This window comes from Sceloporus occidentalis, unplaced genomic scaffold, assembly GCF_023333645.1.
Source record: "Sceloporus occidentalis isolate IW3139 unplaced genomic scaffold, rSceOcc1.0.p SCAF_3, whole genome shotgun sequence".
NCBI lineage: Eukaryota > Metazoa > Chordata > Lepidosauria > Squamata > Phrynosomatidae > Sceloporus > Sceloporus occidentalis.
This window is the reverse complement of record NW_028316983.1, coordinates 245168830-245190848: the sequence shown is the minus strand read 5'-3', so window position 1 is coordinate 245190848 and position 22019 is coordinate 245168830. Positions and strand designations below refer to the sequence as shown.

The window sequence follows — 22019 nt, the reverse complement described above, 5'->3', positions numbered from 1 at the left end:
TCTATCCTTCCTTCCTTCCTTCCTTCCTTCCTTCCTTCCTTCCTTCCTTTCATCTATCTGAGATCCTTAATTACTTCATCCTCATACATAAGAACAAATAATTTTAACAGTTTTCCCCTAATGGGCAAGATCTCAAGTCTTTGTACATTTTCTCAATACTTTTTAATATTTTTAGACTTTTCTTGGGGGGGGAAACCCTGTTTGCCAGGGGCAGGGGGGAAATAATAATAATAATAACAATAATTTTATTTATATGCCGCCTCTCCTGCAGGATCGATGCAGCTTACAACACTGGGAAAAATTTTTTTCACAGAAACATTTTTTTTTTTACAGAAAAGTGTTTTAAAAATCACAGAAAGTAGTGAATTTTGCACAGAATAACTGTTTTCTTTGCAAAACCAGGGTGTGGTGCTTTTAGGGGCAGCAATTTTTTTTTAATAACTTTTTTTTTGGGGGGGGGGGAACCCATCCTGAAATATGAAAAATCTCACAGTGGTTGACCAGTTTTTCAACAGGCATCTCAGTATATAAAGACACCTTTCCCCATCAACAATATAACAAAATTTGTGAGCACTCTTTACATCCTGTCTATTCTTTCTGATTATCAAAAATAGTATTGATGTGATTTTTCTTTTTCTTTGGAGCTCCTGTCCCAAGAGCAAAGAGAGGATAGCTGGTCTCTTGCTATTTATCATTGTTGGATATTAAGGCTGCATACCTATTTGAGGCGCAGGGTAACCGTACTGTTGGAACTCATCCGTATCATCTCGCTTCCGGTTATCGGTGGACCTCAAGGACTGGCTCCGGGAATTATAGTGTCCATTTGCTGGAAAACAAAAATGACACAAGTGAACCACTAGATTATTTCTGCAGTGTGGATGCAGCCCTAGTTACACAGTTAACTAGCACTTCCTGGCTTGATCTGCCTCCCAATCTGACTTTACTAGGCAGCAACCATTGTGAGCAACAGAGATCTGTTCTCCTGTCAGTTGGGATACAGAAGGCTGGCATTTCTAAGCCCCTTGTGTGAGAGATCTCTAGTGCAATGCATCATCATACTGGAGGTTGTTCATCTTCTCTGTCCCAATTAATGGGAGAAGAGACCCAGTGCTTGCTGTGACTGCTGCCCTGTAAATTTGGATTGCAGGGCTTTTAGAATCCCTATATATCCTGAATACAATTGAATACATAGAGATTGTGAATACAAACCAGTCATGAATGAGTAACTCTAGGTTATGTACTTTTAAGTGTGACCGTGAATTCCAGCCAACAACAACAATTGAACAAAAGCTATATTTCTCTACCATTGTCTAAGGTGACTGTTGATGAGTAAATAACTTTACAGCTCCCAGCATGTTCCTCATCATGACCTTAATTTCGTCAATAATTTTGAATACACCCAGGAATAATTGTGTAGCTAATTTAGTAATTTAAAAACATTGTGTGCCCACATACTAAATGTCAAACTTATTACTTCTCATTATGGAGCCCAGATACATTAGGAGGAGAAGACTGAATGGAGTCATTATTGCAAGCTTTGGCTCAAGAGAAATGAACCACCATTGCTATCAAATACTAAGGAAAGTCAAATGCAGCTCATCAAGGTATTTGATAAACTAGCTTTTCTTCAACAAAGCACACTTCACTAAGCGTATTGCTATTATTTCGCACATGACATGGTTAAACTGTGGCACTCACTGTCACTAGATATAATTATTCCTGTCAACTTGTATGGCTTGAAAAAGAATAAACCTGTGGAGGATGAGCTCTGTTCACACAATTGCAAGACTATGGTGTCCTGGTCTTTGTTGGCAAATGCCCACAAGTGCAAACACACAAAGATGGAGACAACAAGGGATTGGGTTGAAGTTAATTCAGGGTCAATCATGGGGATTGTATTATACTACCCTTGTGTTGAGTGACAATACTGCAGAGCTGATTGCACAAATGGACACCCCGTCAGATAGGCACTGAATGCAAGTGAAGGTGCAACACAATGCATAATTGAACATGTAACATAATGCATAATGGAATGTGCAACTAAAGGTGTGCCTGAATGCACAACTGAAGGCGCTTCCAACATGAACTAAATGTGGCCATTCTTCATTGGATGAAAATATTCAACCACTTCCATAGAATATATGTATATGCAGGACACCAATTGGTTTCCAGCCAATGCAGATTGGAATTCTGTTGGTGTTTCAGCTCCCTTCCACATGTGGCTGTAAGCTTTTGGCCATGTCTGAAAATTGTCTCTATTCAAAGATGAAATCATGTTAGTTTAAATCAGAGTGCAAGGGGATCTTGTAGCACATTTGAGGCTAACTGAGTGAAAGAAGTTAGAATCATAGAATCACACAGTTGGAAGAGACCACAAGGGCCATCCAGTCTGACCCCTTTCTGCCAGGCAGGAACTCACAATCAAAGCATCCCTGACAGATGGCCATCCAGCCTCTGCTTAAAGACCTCCAAAGAAGGAGACTCCACTACTCTCCAAGGGACTGTGTTCCATTGTCAAACAGCTCTTACCATCAGGAAGTTCCTCCTAATGTTGAGGTGGACTCTCTTTCCCTCTTTCCATTACTCTGTGTCCTATTCTCTGGAGTAGCAGAAAACAAGCTTGCTCCATCCTCAATGTTACCTCCCTTCAAATACTTAAATAGGGCTATCATATCACCTCTTAACCTTCTCTTCTCCAGGCTAAACATACCCAGCTCCCTAAGGAATTTATCACACAAAGGAGATCAGGAGTTTATCCTGTGAAAATACCAGAAAAATTATATAATTACACATAATGATTTCACATGACGTTGCACAAAACCCACCATTAAAGTGGTCACAAAAAAGCATTAATGCATATCTTTTTATTTTTGGGATTTCAGCAACAATGCATTTCTGACATCATTTTATTTGTGCAATTGCATGTGATAATCATTCATGCAATTACTCGCCATTTCTGCTTAATTTGCAAGATGCTTTAAATGCACTTTAATCTCTCTTTAATGTCAAAATCAGCCCCAGTGTGATAAACTCCTAAGTCTCTCTTCACATTGGTAGGATAAGCTTTTGTAGACCTGGTCTACTTCATCCTGCTGGTGTGCTCTCCACTGTGCCTGCTTATTGCAGACACAGGTACCGTGTGTTCCCCATTGTACTAGGGGCAATAAGCAGGCACAGTGAAAACACACAACTGGTTGCACAATACAGCAGAAAGTTGATATAGAACAATCATGACTTAGAGGCTGTACAAACAGCCCCTAAGGGGTGGAATGCAGCTGCCCCTCTACTGGCCAGATCGGGGTCATGACCACCGCATGCCACAGCTCTGATCCGGCCTCCAGAGGGTGGAAAAGGGAGCTTCAAAATGCAGCTCCTTTTTTGTGCCCTCTAAAGGTTGTCACAGCTGCAGCAGTGCAGCTTTGTGACACCTTTTTGGTGCTTCATCCTCTAGATGCAGCACCAGGGGCACACCATGATGCTGTGTGTTGTCTAGAATGGTACGTGGTGTCATGGTGTGAGGGAGTGGAGTCATGGTATCCAGCATGTGGATGCTCTGCCATGACTTTGTGTCAATCTGTACCGGGGTCTTTGTTACATGAGTGTAGCTTTCCACTATGCAAGCACAATAGAAGATTTCAGAGAAAGACTTGCTGAAGAGGAAAAAGTAGACACTGGGAACAGTGATGTCACTTTTTACCTGCCAGTGGATATACCTTTAAAGCCTTACATGGTTTGAGTCCAGGTTACCTACAGGATTGTCTCTTCCCATATAATCCACCCCATAAATTCAGGTCCTCTGGGGGACATTTACTTAAGTTGACAACTCTCACTTAGTGGGCATTTTCACTGGCCAACCCTAGACTGTGGAACGACCTGCCAGGAAAGATTCGACAGCTGAACATGCTGTGTGAAATTAAAACACTATCAAATACCATTCCGGCAGGCCTACTCAGGGCTACCCAGTCATTTTAAATTGGGATGCTTTAGTTTTATGCTAGAAGATTTTTAATGTGTCCTGTGTTAATGCGTTTTAACTTAATGTGTTTAAATGTATGTATGTGTTTTCATCTATGTTGTACCCCAACTTGAGCCTTGGGGAGATTCAGGTGTTCATCATCAATCATCATCATCATCATCATCATCATCATCATCATCGGTGATTTATAGCAGTTTGACACCACTTTAATTATCTGGGTTCCATTCTGTGCAATCATGGGATTTGTAGACTAAGGAAGAACTTAGAAATCTGTAATGCAATAGTACCACATATTTGTAGCAGACAGTTCTATGTAATAAAACTATAAATACCAGGGTTTTACAGGACCGAGCCATAGCAGTTAAAATGGCAAGTAACTGCTATAATTAGGCAGCGTGGATACAATCTTTGGCTGCATCTGCACTGCAGAAATAAGGCAGTTTGACATCTCTTTAACTGTCACGGCTCAGTGTGATGGAATTCTGGGATTTGTAGCTTTATGAGGTCTGTCAGGGAATTCTAGTGCCACAACAAACTACAAATCCCAGAATTCCATACCACTGAGCCATGAGAGCTAAATGTTATTAAACTACATTATTTCTGCAATACAGATGCAACATCAGACTTCTATAAGCAAAACAATGTTTCCAGGTATTGGGGGGGGGGGGGCATCTATCCCAAACTACATATTGCCTATATGTATGTCTCTTTTTGTTTGCAGAAGTTTTCAGTGGAGGAGTTTTCAACACAACGCCTGCCATTGATCAGGAGATAAATTTCCTGACAGGTCCCAGCATGCCAGTTCTGTGGGGACTAATCCTATCTGACTTTTCTCACTCAGCACTTGGGTTCCCTGCAATGAGACCCTCCTAATGACAGATCTCAATTCCTAATGAATGGTATGATTGCTTTCTACTCCCCTGCTGGCATTTTGGGTCCCAGCTGTCAGTGCCTCTGGCTAATTAAAGCCGATTGGGGCAAAAGGCCTGCATTTTGAGAAGGTCTTGCAGGAACAACAATGCTTCTGAGTCCAAACAGTCCAGACTCCATCCTTGGAAGGAAAAGGCTCATGTATTTCATTCACATGTGCAAGAAATAATAATTTCAAAGGTTTTATCTCAGGTGGCTAAGTTTACTAGAATTTTTGAGTATTTTGTATGATGTTTTGTACACTGGGATTATCTTTAAAACAAAAAAATTCATTTTTTTCAGACTGAATCAAGGAATCACAGAGTTAGGAGAGACCCCAAGGGCCATCCAGTCCAAACCCATTCTGTCATGAAGGAAGACACCATCAAAGCACTCCCAACATATGACCATCCAGCTTTTGTTTAAAAGCCTCCAAAGTAGGAGACTCCATCATATACATGGCAGCATATTCTATTGTCGAACAGCTCTTCCTGTCAGGAAGTTCTTCCTAATGTTTAGGTTGCGTCTCTTTTCCTGTAGCTTGAACCCATCGCTCTAGGTCCTGTTCTCTGGAGCAATATAAAACAAGCTTGCTCCATCCTCAATATGACATCCCTTCAAATATTTAAACATGGCTATCATGTCAACCCTTTACCTTCTCTTCTCTTCTGCTAAACATCCAATTGATATGGATCATGTCATGATTCAGAGAAGATGAGGCCATCAGTGAATACTAGTCAGAATGGTATATTTCTCTTCCTATATTGAATCAAAGCATGATAGAGGTTACCATGGGGTCTCTTTCAAAGCATGAAAGAGACCCCAAGGGCCATCCAGTCCAAACCCTTCTGCCATGCAGGAATACACAACTAAAGCATTCCCAACAGATGTCCATTCAGCCTCTGTTTTAAAGAACCTCCAAAGAAGGAGACTTCACCACTCTCCAAGGCAAAGTATTCCAATGTCAAACAGCTCTTACTATGAGGAAGGTCGTCCTAAAGTTGAGGTGGGATCTCTTTCCTGTAGTTTGAATGCATTGCTCCATGTTCTAATCCATGGAGCAGCAGAAAACAAGCTTGTTCCATCCTCAAAGGACATCCCTTCATGGGATTGACACAAGTTGACAGGTGCCTTGAAGTCACATGCATGCACACACACACAGACAGAGAGTGAGAATTCATATCCACAAAGCTCTAGTACATCCCAAATTAAAAACCATAGGATTGCATAGGATGCAACTATGGCAGCTAATGTGGAATCATAGCATAACTATGACAGGGCTCTGGAGAAAAGATATTTCTTATTGTCAGTAGGTGTATTCCACACAAATAAAGAAAGTGCTTTGTTTGTTCTGAGCCCAGCACAGGCTGCAGAAGAACTTTGCACCCAACCCATGTGCCCTGGATGGTGATGGTTTGATTTTCATCTGCATTTGTAGGTTTTGTTGTTATTGTTGTTGTTGTTGCAGTGGGACGATATTGGAGACCCTTGGAGGTGGCAGGAGGAATCACTGATGAGAACACGAGCCCTTTGAATGTTATAAAGAACATATAGATTTTTGCATAATTTTTGAGAGAGGTTCATAGAAAGAGTGAACCTTTTGGTGTGTGTAATGTTTAGATGGGTACCACTGTGATGTCAAGGGAGAACCACACACTTTGAAATGTCAGGTGCTGTTTTTGCCAGACAAAGTGGCATTCTATCAACTGGTTTTTTGGCAGGATTCATTTCCAAAGAATAAACGAAAGCTGCTGGTGATATTCCCTGCAGTTCTGTGGCTTGCTTACATGAACACCCTCCCAGACATTGGCACGTCATGCCATTGTGCCATGAAATGACTGACCTGGCTTTATCTCACATCTAATGCATCTTAAAATTGGGGGTCTAAGTGCAACTGAAAAGGGGAAAGGGAAAATCCCTACTAGTTGTGTGGGATTACACATTTTCACAAGTGGTGGTGCAGCCCATTTTGCAAGCCCTTGAACACCTGGTTTCATAGCAAAACTACATCTTAGAACTGCTTGCAAAATAAAAGTTGCATTGGGTTTCAGCTTTCTGGCTACTTGGCAAGTGTACAAGTATTAGCATAGCACTGAAACCAGAGTGGTGTGGTGGTTTGCGTGTTGGACTCTGGAGACGAGGATTTGAATCTCCACTTGGCTATGAAAACTATTGGATGATCTTGTCCAAGCCATGTGCTCTTAGTTGAAGGCAATGGCAAACCTTTTATGATCAGATCTTGTCACAAAAACCTCATGGCAGGTTTGCCTTAGGGTCGCCATATGTCAGAAACAACTTGAAGGCACACAACAACAACAACAACAACAACATGTCTAACATAATTGGATGCAGGTTGGAATCATTCCATAGTCATGCCATCATTCCACAAGCCAGTATGTCCTCTGAAAGTTATAGTCTGGAAAAAAACCCTCTATTCGGATCTTTCCTTTCCAGCTAAACTTAATGATGGACAGCACAATCTTCATCTCTTTTCTATTTTTTGGAATCATATGGGCTAGGTTGCATAATACATAGATGGCTCTCTCATGTTTATCCAAGCAAATGTAACAATGTTTGCAAAAAGGAGATAGAACAGGGCCAGAGTGACAGAGGACATGGAAGGGATTAAACATCCCGCCCAAACTCTTCTCTGTCTGAAGCAACATTAGATTTAGAGAGTTGCATTTGCTACTCTATGATTCTACGATTCTAAGCGATGAGCTCTGATTTTTTTGATTTTTTTTAAAAAAAGTTTTAAAACTTTTTTTAAAAAAAATTTGGAGTGTGAATGCTTTCATAACAAACACACCGTGAGAGCATCACATACTGTGAGGAGGATGATCGGAAACATATATTCTGAAATAAATCAGGGGTGGGTGGAATCCGCTGATTGTGCTCCATAATTCATTCTTTAAAAAAAAAAAATACAGCCCTGATTTGTTATTTATTTGCATAACATGATGAAGTTAAAATTAACTGCAGATAATCTCTGGCATGTAGAGAGTTAGTCTGTTATAGTTTGAGTGTAAAAGACTCTGGGCGATCAGGGTCTTGTCTGCACTCTGGGACACTCCAGAGGCAGACCCTGGCACTGCCCCAACCTCTCCCCATTACCTGGGGTCCTCCATTCTGATGCTAGGTTCACACATTGCCCTACTGTGCCAACCATTTTGAAGATGAGGACATTTGCCCTCCTCCAGTCTGCTGGGACATCTCCTGTTTTCACATGTATCCTGGTTTTCATCTCTGAAATGTTGGAGTGTATATCAATGCTTTTAATGTCCCACTTTCTTCACTAGAACTGAAAAAATAACCACTGGACATCCCCCTTTGCACAACAGTACAACATATTGGGATATACTGTATTTAGTTGGTTGAACAACACTGGCACTCAACAGAAACATGATGTAGTTGTTCAGTGAAGTGTGTGTAGATTTACACCTCACAACCAGCATAGGATATCAGCCACAAATTCCTTATTCTTTTGACTTATAGTATACCTCATTTCTCACTGTCAGATATTCGATGGATAGTGCTAGACATTGGCTGTCCCTATAGCAAGATGTGCTTGGCTTGTGAAATTGCTTGCTTGGTCCAAATCCAATATATGACAGAAGTCTCTGTGTTTGAAATTAGCAAGGAAGAAATCATTGTTTTCTTTGCTTCGAGCAAGCAATAAACAGAAATTACTAGAAACACAGGAACCTGTCCTACAAATCAGCTTTTTGCAAACTAGCTGGACAGAGAGAAAAAGCAACCAGCAGAGGTGAAAAAGAAATAGCCATTTCTAAACCTGAAGCAATTGTGTTTTCAATCCACAATAAACAGTAATTCTGACTAAGACCCAGAAGGCATCTGACTTTTCCCCTTTGAAGATACTTGAAAACATGCCTTGGTGTGGGAAGATTAAAACTAGAAGTCAGCAAGCTTTTCTGGGGCTTAATATTTGAGCTGGGACTCAAATTGGTATTTGTTGGTTTTTCTTGTGTATAAATTCCTTGAAGTAGCAATCTGCCAGAGTAATATGTTCACTGCAGTTCTGGACTTCAAATAGGAAAGGGTTAGGCAACTGCCAGGGGTTGGAGGGCTGCATTGCCTCCCCTTGCCAAGACAATGGAGTGATGAACCCCTTGGAAAAAAAGAATCCTGTTGGACAGTAATGAATATATAACCTAAAGTTATGCATATGTAACTGGTATATATTCACAGATGTCCCCTTGTGCAAGAAATGTCCAACACAATGGGGATTTGCATTTGGGTCTTTTTTTTTACCTGTCACATCGGAGATTGCTCATAGGAAAGAGTGGGAGCAAAGGCAACTGCTTTTTGGTCTACAGGGGAATGGGCCTCCATCAGTTCCAATGGCTGCTTACTAGTCAGTGAGTCTGGGCCATGGTTCTGCTCAGAATCCCTTTCCCCAGCACCATTCCCTTCTCCTTTTGTGTCGTGTGTTCTTAGATTGTAAGTCTGAGAGCAGGGAACCATCTGATTAAAAAGATTGTATGTACAGCACTGTGTAAATTTACAGCACTATATAAATAAAGCTTAATAATAGTAATAATAGTAATAATAGTAATAATAGTAATAATAGTAATAGTAATAATAATAATAATAATAATAATAATAATAATAATAATACTTACAGTGCAACTTAGTATGTAATGGTCATATAGCAGTCGTGTTCCCACACCGAGTGACACCTGGTGCAGGGGCAGGATTTTCAGGGGGTGGGATTCTGGCCACCTGAAAAAGCCTCCCCATGGGGCCTGGGTGCCCAGAAAAGCCTCCATGCAGTCCAAACAGAGCCTGTGGGGGGCAGGGAGCCAACCTGGTGTCATTCCCCTTCTTGGGTGTCCTCCCCCTTCTGGGGTGTCACCCGCTGCAGTCCGCAGCCCCTGCAGCCCCCAGTGATGCTACTGTCATATAGGATTCTGGCAGATATTGTAACTTTCAAATGCCCTCTAACATCCCTAGGGACTGTGGGGGACACACCCTCACATACAAACTGTTTCATTCAGGAACACACCCAGCTGCATTTGGCCTTTCTAAAAAATGACAAGCGACCTCAAATGATTTTACTTTTCCTCTGTGCTTTCTCATCCCATTTGTCTCACATCTCAACTGGCCACATCTGTTTTGGAATTGGAGCACAATCAGCAGTAAGGCAACAGGGGAGAGAACTTCTGGAATGCATTCTCCTGCGCTTCCAGACAGATTCGTCCAATGGAACAAGGAGAAGATGAAAGCCTAATGCACTGGAAAGTCTTCATTTCAAAATTTCAACTACAACATGACTTTCATTTTATGGAAATGCCAGACAAGGTGTGAAATCATTTTAGCCATCCATGTATTTTTGACATTTTTCCCCTTCTTTACTCAGTATTATTTTATTTAACTCATTCCTCTGTTCTTCAAATCCTTCTAGTTTTAAGTCCATTTTGAATCTCTCTTTAAGCTGTAGGTATGGAAACCAATACAATTGGTAATCTATATTTCCAAAGTCCTCAGTTGACTTTATTTTATATCTATTTTGTTGGTCTTTTATTATGATATCTTCATATTTAATCCATTTTTTACATTGTGTCCATCTTTCTTGCAACGCTTCCTGGGCTGAGATCCAAGTTGGAATCTTCCTATAGATTTTTTTTCTTCTGTTTTATCCAGATTCTTAAAACAGATTTTCTAATTTAGTGATTTTCAAAGTCTTTGTGGATTATAGCCTTGTCATGCCAAAAAAATGTGTACCAGCCATAGTGATTGTTGAATCGTTCTATAGTCAGCAGTCTTTCATTTTCCAGTGTCACCCAGTCTGCTATCCAAGTTAATACACTGGCATGATAGTATATTTTCAGGTCTAGCAAATTGCATCCCCATTTTATTTTTTATCGATAAGTGTCTTCCATCTAATTCTTGGTTTATGTCCTGCCCAGACAAAGTTCCTCAAATCTCTCTGCCATTGACAAAATGGTTTGTCATGTATTATTAGTATTGGAAGATTCTAAAAAAGGAAATTCAGCTTTGGCAGTACTGCCATCTTCACTGCTGCAATTTTTCCTAATAAGCTCAAATTCAGTTTGGAGCACATTTCTAGATCTTTTTGTATCTTTTCCCATGAAGTTTTGTAATTGTTTTCAAAAAGATCTGGGTTTCCTTTGGAGAGCCATTGGTTAAGGTTTGCAAACACTTTTCCCAGGCTGTTTTAATTATTTTTTTAAAATTGTCTAATCAATCATCTTCCAGTGTGAGAATATAAGGATGACCACCATCTGCAAAATGAGAGAAGCAATGCCCAAAGATCACAGAATCATAGAGTTGGAAGAGACCACAAGAGACATCTGGTCCAACCCCATTCTGCCATGCAGCAACTCTCAATCAAAGCATCCCTGACAGATGGCCATCCAGCCTTTGTTTAAAGACCTCCAACGAAGGAGACTCCACCATTCTCTGAGAGAGCACCTTCCTCTGGCGAACAACTCTTACTGTCAAGTAGTTCCTCCTAATGTTGAGGTGGAATCTCTTTTCCAGGAGCTTGCATCCATTGTTCTGTTTTCTATTCTCTGGAGCAGCAGAAAAAAGCTTGCTCTATCCTCAGTGTGACAACCCTTTATTTGTCCAGAATCCTTTGGGGACCAAAACATGTATGAATTCCTGAGGAAGTAGGCTCAAGTCTACAAAAGCACATGCTACCAACTTCTTTCTGTCAGTCTCAAACACGCTACAATTTTTTTGCATACTGATTTTTCAGACTAACACAGCTATATATCTGAATTCTACCTACAGAAGCAGTGAGACATCTTTATCTATGCAGAGCAGCCATTGGACAAATTGCTTTTAAGGACTGGATTGGGATTGTTTTAAGGTGGATGAGGTCAAACATTGACAGTCAGATCATTATTAATTTTGCCAACTTGCAGGTATTTTTGTACAAAGCAACAAAAACACAGGACACAATACATAAAAATCATCAACATCATTGTTGTCATCATCATCATCAATACCACTTAAAGCAACCTGACTTTGTTGTCATTGTTGAGCTGCCCTTGGCCCCATTTAAAAGCATCCACGGGAATAGCTATATTCACTTTAAGTTTGCAGAAGAAGAGCTGAGCATGAGGTGCCATTGTGTGTGCAGATGTGCATAGCTACATATACACATTGTGCATGCAGATACAACATTGCATATTGCAGATATACTTGTATAATTGGTTGTTTATCCAGCTGCACAATTAACTTAACAATGTTGCATTCAGTAACTACTGCATAACTCTGTGAGCATAAAGTTATGCTCCATCTCTTCAGTGTAACTCTTGGTTTATTTCTTTATGCCAGGTAAAAACTTGTAAAACTGCTTATCCAATCAATCCTCTAACATGATCTCTTGCTTGTTTTGAAAAACTAGGGGAAAGATTGGTGTCCTGTCACTTCTTACAGTTCCCTTTGTATATTCACTCTTCCATTCGTGGTTGCTTGATTTGTATGTTTAGCCAGACAAGGCAGTATAAGCAAGTGACAAGCACCCTGATCCAGCCCTTTCATTAGTCAGAGTCAGACAAGTGCCCAAAATAGTAGATGCTGGCAAGTGACAGTGAGATGTTGGAGGACAGGGATGTATGCTTTAAATTAGACTGCCATCCTCAAAGCACCAGAAGAGCTTGTCCTGCCATCAAGTGTTCTAGTAAGATTCATTTGCAAGTCTGGTTGAGTGCTAAGCATGGAAAGGAGAAGAAGCAGGCAGCAAAATGTTTTTATTGCTCCTTCCCTAACCATGGTTGCTGGCCTTCCCAGATACATAAGAGAAAACCTGCAATGAAACATACATATCTTGCCAAGGGCATTCTAACAAACCTCTGCTGGAACAAGGATTTTGCTACATAACCCCTTCACAGAGATGATCTTTGATTATAAGTGGTCCTATAGCAAACCACCTTGGGGTCCTTGGAACCAGTAGACGTTTCAGGGGTGTTACTAGGGGATATGAAGAGTGCAGACTGCAATGTGTGACACCTCAGAACAGGGCTGAACACCCAGTGGAGCTGTCGCTCCCATCTGTCCCAAGACTTCCCTGCCACTGGTGAGAAAGGTCTGTCATCCAGGTCTGGCAAAGCTCCTGGGCAAGTGGGAAAAGAAATTGACTGGTTTTCCCAACTGGCCAGCAGACCCTCCAGATCCAGAAAAGTCTGATGGTTGGCAGCAGCAGTCCAACCCCACCAGTGGCCACTTATGAGAGTGGGCATGGTGGATCTACTGGTTAGGTGGAAAATTGAGTCACCTCCCTCTGCCACTTGACCAGCAGCTCCACCAGGCCCAGAAAGTCTATGGAATGGCAATAGTATCCCCCCCACACACACACACACAGCAGCAGCGATGGCATGGATGGTGGAAAAAGACATTGAGGTGCCTGTGCCAGGAGGTGACAGCACTGAATGACAGAATGAGTTACAGCTTGTTATCGGATGCTATGCCAGGTGTGCCCCTTCTTGGAGCCTGGAGACCTTAATAATGTGGAACACACACTGGTAACCTCACGACTTGACTTCTGTAATGCACTTTCCATAGGGCTACCCTTGTGCCTAGTTCAGAAACTTCAATTGTTCAAACCATGGCAGCCACATTGGTCACTATGAGCTCTGGGTGTGAACATATAACATCAATTTTAAAGTCCCTTCACTATTAGTTTACGAGCATAGTACAAGGTGTTGGTTATGACTTTAAAACCCTTCATGGATTGGGCCCAGCTTATCTATGGGATCGCCTTCTTCCATACAATCCGCCCCACACACTTAGATTCTCTGGGAAAAATTTACTGCAGCCAGCAAAAACAAAGCTGGCTGTGATTATCAGAGGACCTTCTCTTCTGTGGTTCCCAAGTTATGGAAGGGCCTGCTGGAGGAGATATGTCATTATTACCAATCTTGACAGCTTTAAAAGGGCGGTCAAGATGAATCTCTTCTGACAGGCCTTTCCAGATTAGCATCTCAGTCGCCCCCATAGACTACCCTGTCTTGTCTGTTTTAATAATCTTAACAGTATTGTTTTACTGTTATTGTTTAATGTTATGATTTATGGTGGGTAGGTGGAGTGCTGGAACACTTTATTTTATTGTATTTTATGTTTTTATTGTTGTTAGCCACTTCGCTCTCATTGGAGAGGCAGGGAATAAATTATTATTATTATTATTATTATTATTATTATTATTATTATTATTACACTGGACTGACTATGTGATGAATGTTGCTGTCCTTCAGCAAGCAGGGATCACCAGCATTGAGGCCATGCTATTGAGGACGCAGCTGCACTGGGCAGGACATGTTTCTAGGATGAAGGACCATCGCCTCCCAAAAATAGTATTCTACGGTGAGCTCACCATGGGTCAAGAGCGTAAGAGGGTTGCCCCAAAGAAGAGATACAAGGACTCCCTGAAACAACATCTTAGGCTCGGCCAAACTGATCACCAACAATGGTCCTCCCTGGCCTCGCATCAGGAGGCATGGAGACGCACTATCAATGATGCTGCAGCCTTTTTTGAAAGCTCATGCCGAACAAGTCTAGAAGAGAAACGACAACACAGAAAGAAGCACAACCCGGAAACATCACCCAAGGAGACTTTCTGCTGTGCTTTCTATAACCGGACTTGTTTATCTCGGATGGGCCTTTTTAGTCATCAGCGCTCTTGTAGAAAGCGCAGGATGAGTCCTTACTGAATCTTTGTTTGCGAAGTAAAGCCAGAGATTATTATTATAGCACTGGGGTGACCCCAACCCTAATAATGTCACTGAGAGGTTTGCTTCCTTCCTATCACTTTTGTGTGTGGGCAGATTGATGCAGACATGAGACGATCTCCTATCATGATGGGGAAAGATAAAAGCTCAGAAATTATTCAAAATTCTGTCTAAAAGCAGAACTGGAATGAGATGACAAATGGAATTAAAAAAACTGGAATAATGACCTGAAGTCCTCCTTCCTCAAAGGAGAGATCCTTCCTTTAAACTTTCTGAGCTGAAGCAAATATATCCTCCAAGGAAAACATACCCTCCAAGACTTCACAATTCAAAACTGGGGCACAAGATGGCAAAGGTTATTTATGATGAAGAACCACAAGCTAGGAGATGCTGCAGCACTTTCCTTTTCTCTGAGCCTACAGGGAAGGTCAAGACTCTGCTCTTTACCCTCCTCACTCTGATCAAATCTGAGTACAAAGCTCTTTTCTTACTTTGAACTCAGGGGCTGTACAGATTTGTGGGATCCAGCTGCCTCTTCTTGCCCCAGAAGCAGCTCACAGCAGCCACATGCTGCAGCCTGTGCCCGGAGCAAAAGGAAGCCCCGAAAAGGGCCTCCTTTTTGTTCCACAGAAGAGACATCATTAACGGCGCGGTGCGGCATTACGATGCCCCTTGTGTGCAGCACTGTTTGGGTGCTGTGCATGAGGGACGTCATCATGGTATGCACCATCTGGACAGGTGCATGCCATAATGGTATCCTGGTGGAGAAAGGAGGGTTTGGAGCATGGACGCTCAGCCCTACCACAGCCCTAATGTGCACGCAAACCGGCATAAATTGTCGGTCTGTTGAGCCCCTCAGTTTACAGCTGGCTATCCCTGTTGGGAGGTATGGAGAAATTATCCTTATGGTGTCTAACACACTTGCAGAATAATTACCATAGATCGGGGTGAATGGAAAAGATGACTGCAGTGCTCTCTTTGCAGGCAGCTGGAGAAAATCCACAGGGTCCTCTTGCCACACATCCTTCTTTCAATGTGCCTTGGAGAGCATTGCAATCATCATTTCCCAGCACCCTGATCTGCAGCAGCATGGAAATCCATCAGTTAGAGTGCTACCTGGCTTGAGAAGTAGGTTTGGGGGGTCATAGTTGGTTGTTAACATCATAAATTGAAATCCAAAAGGGTACAAGGTTGCATGTCTGGCTAAAGATCTCATACATTTTGAACAGGATGCCTGCCAGTTATTTTTAATCTGATGATAACTTCCATACTGGCTCTTTTTAATGATGTTTAGTATTAGTCTCAAGCAGAGCAGATCCATCAAATTGGTCCTCTGGCATTCTAACTGCCTTGAATCTCCATCTTGAGGAAAAGGTGTGGTATAAATAAAGTGGAAGTAGCATAAAGAAAGAGGAGGGACACATTATAGGTGGATAGATTCAGGGTGCATCTACACTGCAGAAATTGAGACCACATTAATTGTTATGGCTCCATCCTACAGATACCTGGCATTTGTAGTTTTGTGAGAGGCCAACACTCTTTGACAGAGAAGGCTAAAGACCTGGTAAAACTATAAATTCCAAGATTCTGTAGGATGGAGCTACAGCAGTTACACTGGTGTCAAACTGCTTTATTTCTACATTGTAGATGCACCCTCACTTAAGAAAAGAAACAGACATGAGTTTGCCAGTCCTGAGCAGGGAAGCCGATGGCTGGTTTGTTAATCAGAGGGTTACCATAACTGAAATATGACTTAATGGTAAATAACAGCAAACAACAACAAATGAATAGTGGTTGATTGATTGATTGAATGGAATTTTCATAAGTGTTGACTTTCTGACACTTAAATAAGCATGGCTTACCAAATTTCTATTGATTCAATGGTTCAATGGTTTACTCTAGTAGGACAAACACTTGGATTTAGGCAAGTGTTTGATTAATGTTACTGTTTCTTATTGCCTTTGAAAAATTATTCCACTATCTAGTTGCTTGATTTTTATCACTAATTTTTATTTGTGCTCTTGTTTTATTTGTATTTATTGTTTCCTGCCCAGAATTATTTTTTTATCTGTGAGCTGCCTTAGGTCCCTTTCATACACACACACACACACACACACACACACAATTAAAAATAAATAAAATAATGTTTCTTATGCCAAACAACCACATGGAAATTTTGTGCAGAATAACTCTCAAATTGCAAGTTGTTTTCAAATTCTGTGTTTTTCTAAGACTTTCTCACAGTGGGAAGAAAATTGCTGACATTACTCCTTGCTACGTTCAAGAAGAAACTCAGTATTATTAGGGTATTATTTTTCATCTTCAAGCTGCACAAAATGTGCCCAGGCAAATGGTAATTGTAGCATCTTTAAGACTAACTGAAAGAAAGAAGTTGGTAGCATGAGCTTTCATAGCCTTGAGGCAATACCTCAGATGCATGGAAGGAAGTAGGCTCAAGTCTATGGAAACTCATACTACCAATTTCTTTCTTTTGTTTAGTCTCAAATGTGCTAGACGATCCCTTTACATACTGCTTTTCCAAACTAAAACCACTATGTCTTTGAATTCTGTAAATGTAGAAATTTCACTCCCTCCTTCCTTTTCAAGGCCCAGCTGTGGTCCATCCCTGTAAAGTGGCTGAAATCAGTTCCTTCAAGATGCACAGATGTGGTGGGATCAAAAATTGCCTCCACTATATCTATTCTGATATAGAAACTACTGAGTGAGATGTATCATTTTTCTGAGTCTGAAGTTGGACAAATTACCCCATGACTGTGCTGGCTGGAGGGAGTTCGGCTGTCATGCCCAGCCTGGAGGAGGACTCAGAGAATGAGCCAGAGTCTCTGGGACCTGTGCCTGCATCTGTGGAGCCTGAGTCTGGCCTTAACTCTGCTCCAGCAGAGTCTGTGGTCTCTCAGGAGGCTCAGCAGCTCAGGCCCGTTACAGACCACCGAGAAGCGGCAGTCTGCCGCCGCCGCTGGTTGCAGCATCCGGGAGCCGCAGCAGCCAAACGGCGCAGTTCCCGGACGCTGCAGAGAAGGAGTGCAAAAATTGCGCTCCTTCCTTGGCCCTGGAAGAGACACCGCAAGGTGCTAGTTGTGCACTTGCGGCATCACTTCCAGGGCACGACGTGCGGACGCAGAGCATCCGCTACGTCAAAATGGCGGCAGCTGTGTGGAATGGCCACCGCCATTTTGACGTAGTCATTACGCGCGAGGGGCAAGGTTCATCAGGAAGCGCCGCCCCTTGCACGTAATGACACCGCAATGACGGCGCCTCATGGGCCCATCTGTAACGTGCCCTAGTCTCCCTGTGGTAGAGTCTCTAGACATAAAGGAGGACCAAGAGAGTGTGCCCACCTTCAGTCAGCATAGAGCTGAAAGGCAGTGCCTTTGAAGGTTGAGGAGGCTTTATCAGAAACACGCTGGCAATCAGATGCACCTGAATGCCTGCAACCTGCCTATATAAGCAGCTGTAAAATATTTGTCTAGTTACCAGTGATTATCAGACTTTCTTTGGGAAAGTACTCTGTCTCTCTTTGCTCTTTGTACTGAAACCTTGCTTCTTGAACTGCTGACCCATCTTGACCCTCTGGAAACCTTGACCTTTATACTGCTTTATCAACCTGCCTATCTGATACCCTGGACTTCAGACCTCTAGACAAATCCTCTTGGTCATATTTCTTGTGCTTCTGGACTTGCTTTGCACTGTTTGTTTGGGAACCAAGCTGGTCTTATCAGCCATTTGGCCACTTTCCTGGACATTGGCATCCAAGAAGTCCACCTTCTCATATTTCAAGAGTTGGCCATTGTCCCTCCATGAAAGAACCCACAATCATTCCAAGAAGTCACACATACACCGTGCATCAAAGCAAGAGAAGTGTGGTCAAGATGGTCTCTGAGTTGCAGCCACAGTTAATTGTCTGGAACACAAGATGTACTTACGGTTGCAAGCTTTCCGGTTGCACAATCTCCCTTCTTCTAAGACTCCTTCACAGATGAGGCCATCTTCAGGAAGGGGTTGACATGTCCGGGTGCGGGTCTGGAGGCCTCCCCCACAGTCCCTGGTGCACTCTCCCCACATTGACCAAGGATTCCATCCACCTGGGCAGAAACCAGGAAAACAAACAAATGAACAAACAAACAGAAAACCATAAGTCTTCATGTAACCTTGAAAAAGTGGACAAAAATCTAAAAGGCTGACACCTTGCACACACAAGAAGCAACAACATGAAGATTCACTTGTTATTGAATAAATATTTCTGGTCTCTCTCAGCTGTCTTCATTAAGGGGATTTATTCAGCACTTAGCCAGACACAAAATTGCATCTCGTTTTAATGCCAGCAGCTGTGTCTCTAAAAAGCCAAGTACTGATGGCATCATATTGGACATGCTTCCAGGACACGGTAACCTTCACAGAGGTAAACACTGTCCCCAAATTTCTGCTGCTTACCACTTGCTATTTTTTTTTAAAAGAACATATAAAGCAGTTGGACAAAAAGTATCTAACCCCCCCCCTCCCCACAAATGCCCTAACTGAATTATTTTCTTCTTGGACATTTTGGGATTCAGTGCCAGCTTATGGCCTGATGGGGAAGCTGATGCTCAACCCACCATTTGAGGTTGATATACCTACTCTGCTTGGACCACTAAGGCTATCCAGAAGTATGTTCCCTCTCATCAAAAAATAATACAACAAATTAAAATGCCAAAACATAGAGGATTTATTAAGGCGGGAGGGGCACTATGAATAGCTTGGGACACACTCAAAGACACATCACGCAAAGTCTCTTAAGAAAACTACTGATTTATTTTATTTTATTCTTGCAATCTGGGGCTAGAATCCTGTTCAACAGATTGTTGAATGTTGAGACAACATGGAAGTAAATGCAATTGATTTGATGACCCTGTCCTAGTTAGGACTAACAACAGAAATCAGGTTGCAGTGATAACCCTCATCATTGCAAACGATAAGGATAAAAATAGAGAGCTAGCCTGGTGTAGTGTTTTGTATGATGGGCTATGACTCAAGAGCATGGTTCAAATCCCTGTTTGACCATGGAAATCCACTGGATGACTTTGGACAAGTCACATTTTCCCAGTCTCAGATGGAAGCAAAGGCAAACCTCCTCTAAACAAATCTTGCCAAGAAAACCCTATGATAGGGTCACCTTAGGATCGCCGTAAGTCAGAAATGACTTGAAGGCATGCAGTAACAACAACCAAAACAAGAAAGATAAAAAGAAAATGCTGCATGGAATTTTCAAACATCACAAAATTCAAATAAGCAGAATGAAGTATGCTTCTTTTGCAGAGAAAACATATCTATCTGTTGGGGTGGGTTATGTTTTTGCCACCAAGATATCTTTGAAAGTGATTTGGGATCATAACATACTCTGAACAATATGTAGGCTAGTTTATGTTCATTTCATAAATGTTAATCTCTAGAAGAGCTTCATAAATTAGGGAAAGGGCACTGCTGATTAATTGGGCAGCACATATCTTCTTTTATTGTATTGTATTAGTATAAGCAGCTATTAAAACTTCAGTTTCTCCCAAAGAAGCTAGAGAAGGGTGGAGGAGAGAGTGGTAAGTTAAATAAACGTGTTAATACATAATTAAGGGATACAAAATGCATCAAGCACCAAAGGCATCAGAAGAGGTCACGCTTTCAATATATTGTATATACTCATGTATAAGTCTAGAAATGTTCGTGAAGAAATCAACCCAACCAAGTACTGTACCTTAGTTCCAACCAAAAAAGGAACCCTTCACTTCTCTGAGTAGAGTGGTGAAAGGCAAGAGCTTACTCCATCCTGGGAAAACCTAAAAGAAGCACCGGCGTCCTCTGCTCTCTCCAACAGGGAGATGCTTCTGACCTTTTCGAATGCCTCGGTAGGAAAATAGTGGTGGCAGAAGCTCTTTGGTCCTTCCCCTCAAAGGAGCACAAAGAAAGTAGAAGAGATCAGTTCTCCTTTCAGGTTCTCCTGGGACAGACTAAGCTCTCACTCACCTTTCACCGTTCAACTTAGAGAAGGGGATGGTTCCTTTTATATATACGAGTTAATACAATACTCTAACTCTGGCCTTTACATCCTTTCTGATATGTGTGTGTTTTCTTAGCTTTGCTTGTGCCTTGTAGTCTCCTACACACATCACACAGCCACCATTTTCTGTAATTCCCTCGACCTCTATATAGCTTTTAGGGTGAGTATATACAGTTATGCCTACTGGAATTTTATAACTTCTTCAGCACTGTCTTCCTTTGCTTTGTCCTTCACATCCTTTGTTTTACACAGGTCATATCAAAATCCATAATTTTGGCCTCAGAACCTGCCCCTGACTTGTGCAAGAAGTTGACTTAAACACAAATATATACAATAGGTAGCACATGCTGATTTATATCTACTAATGAAAATTTTGAAAACATTACTATAAACTTTAGAGAGGACAGTCATCTATCTGAATGGCATGGATTTACCTCTTTTACCTGGAATGAAGGCATCACCCTTCCAACAAAGTTTGATACAGTAATTCCTATCACCTATCCTTTTGGTTTCCCTTGATTACACCCAGACCATATACATCTGACACCGTATAGCTCAAGTAATCCCTGTAGGTCTCCTTACTCTCTAAACCCTGAATCATCCAATAGCTCTGGGGAAAAATCACCTCTAGGTCAGATATCCAGCTAGTTGTGTCACATCTACATACAGTACCTAGATCAGTGATTCCCAAACTTTGGTCCACCAGGTATTTTGGATTTCAGCTTCCAGAATTCCAGAGTGTTGGCCAAGGTGGCTGGGACTTCCAGGAGCTGAAGTTCAAAACATCTGCAGGACCAAAGTTTGGGCATCACTGGCCTGGTGCCTCCTCATGTAAGGGAAGAAGTGAAACAATGGGCAATGGCTATCTGGTATCCTATTAGTAGCTGGGACTTCAACCAGAAATCCATACCTTCCTGTACATCAGGTGATTTCTGAAGTTAGATCCTCTGTCTTTTTAGACTGGCCCAAGTTATTTTGCAACATGAGGTGAAGAACCAGATAGCACCTTTCCTTTTTGCATATACAGAAGGTGACTGGATTGACAATTGTATTCAGTTCCACAGTTGTGACCAAACAGAGTCCTCCACCAAACATTAAGGCATCAAGCTAATTCGGAGTTTTGACACACAACAATTCCTTTCATCACCTTTCATGCTGCCTCCTCAAGCAACTGCCTCAGGTTATCTAATGATAAGGCCTGCCCTACTATATTACTACACATGCAAAGAAGACAAGTTGACCTTCAAGAGATTTGAAGGCAAGGGTTTTCCTCCCCCTCCTTGAAGTTTGTTTTTCTTGGCCGAGCAATGACTTTTCTAATGGCATGCACAAGTTGGGTGCCTTGTCTCTTCCACTTCCTGACAGGAGA

The 22019-nt window shown here is 41.8% G+C and overlaps 1 protein-coding gene across 6 annotated transcripts in view; it reads right to left on the bottom strand.

Moving 5' to 3' along the window:
* Positions 1 to 22019, bottom strand: part of LOC149317707 (adhesion G protein-coupled receptor B1-like) — a 386998-nt gene that overhangs the window by 211987 nt on the left and 152992 nt on the right. For all 6 annotated transcript variants that reach the window (XM_089518056.1, XM_089518058.1, XM_089518057.1 and 3 more), the window contains exons 3-4: positions 18549 to 18707; positions 719 to 826 (exon numbers count right to left, since the gene is read on the bottom strand). In XM_089518056.1, the coding sequence (XP_089374182.1) occupies positions 719 to 826; positions 18549 to 18707 (267 nt within the window). The remainder of the gene's footprint in view (positions 1 to 718; positions 827 to 18548; positions 18708 to 22019) is intronic.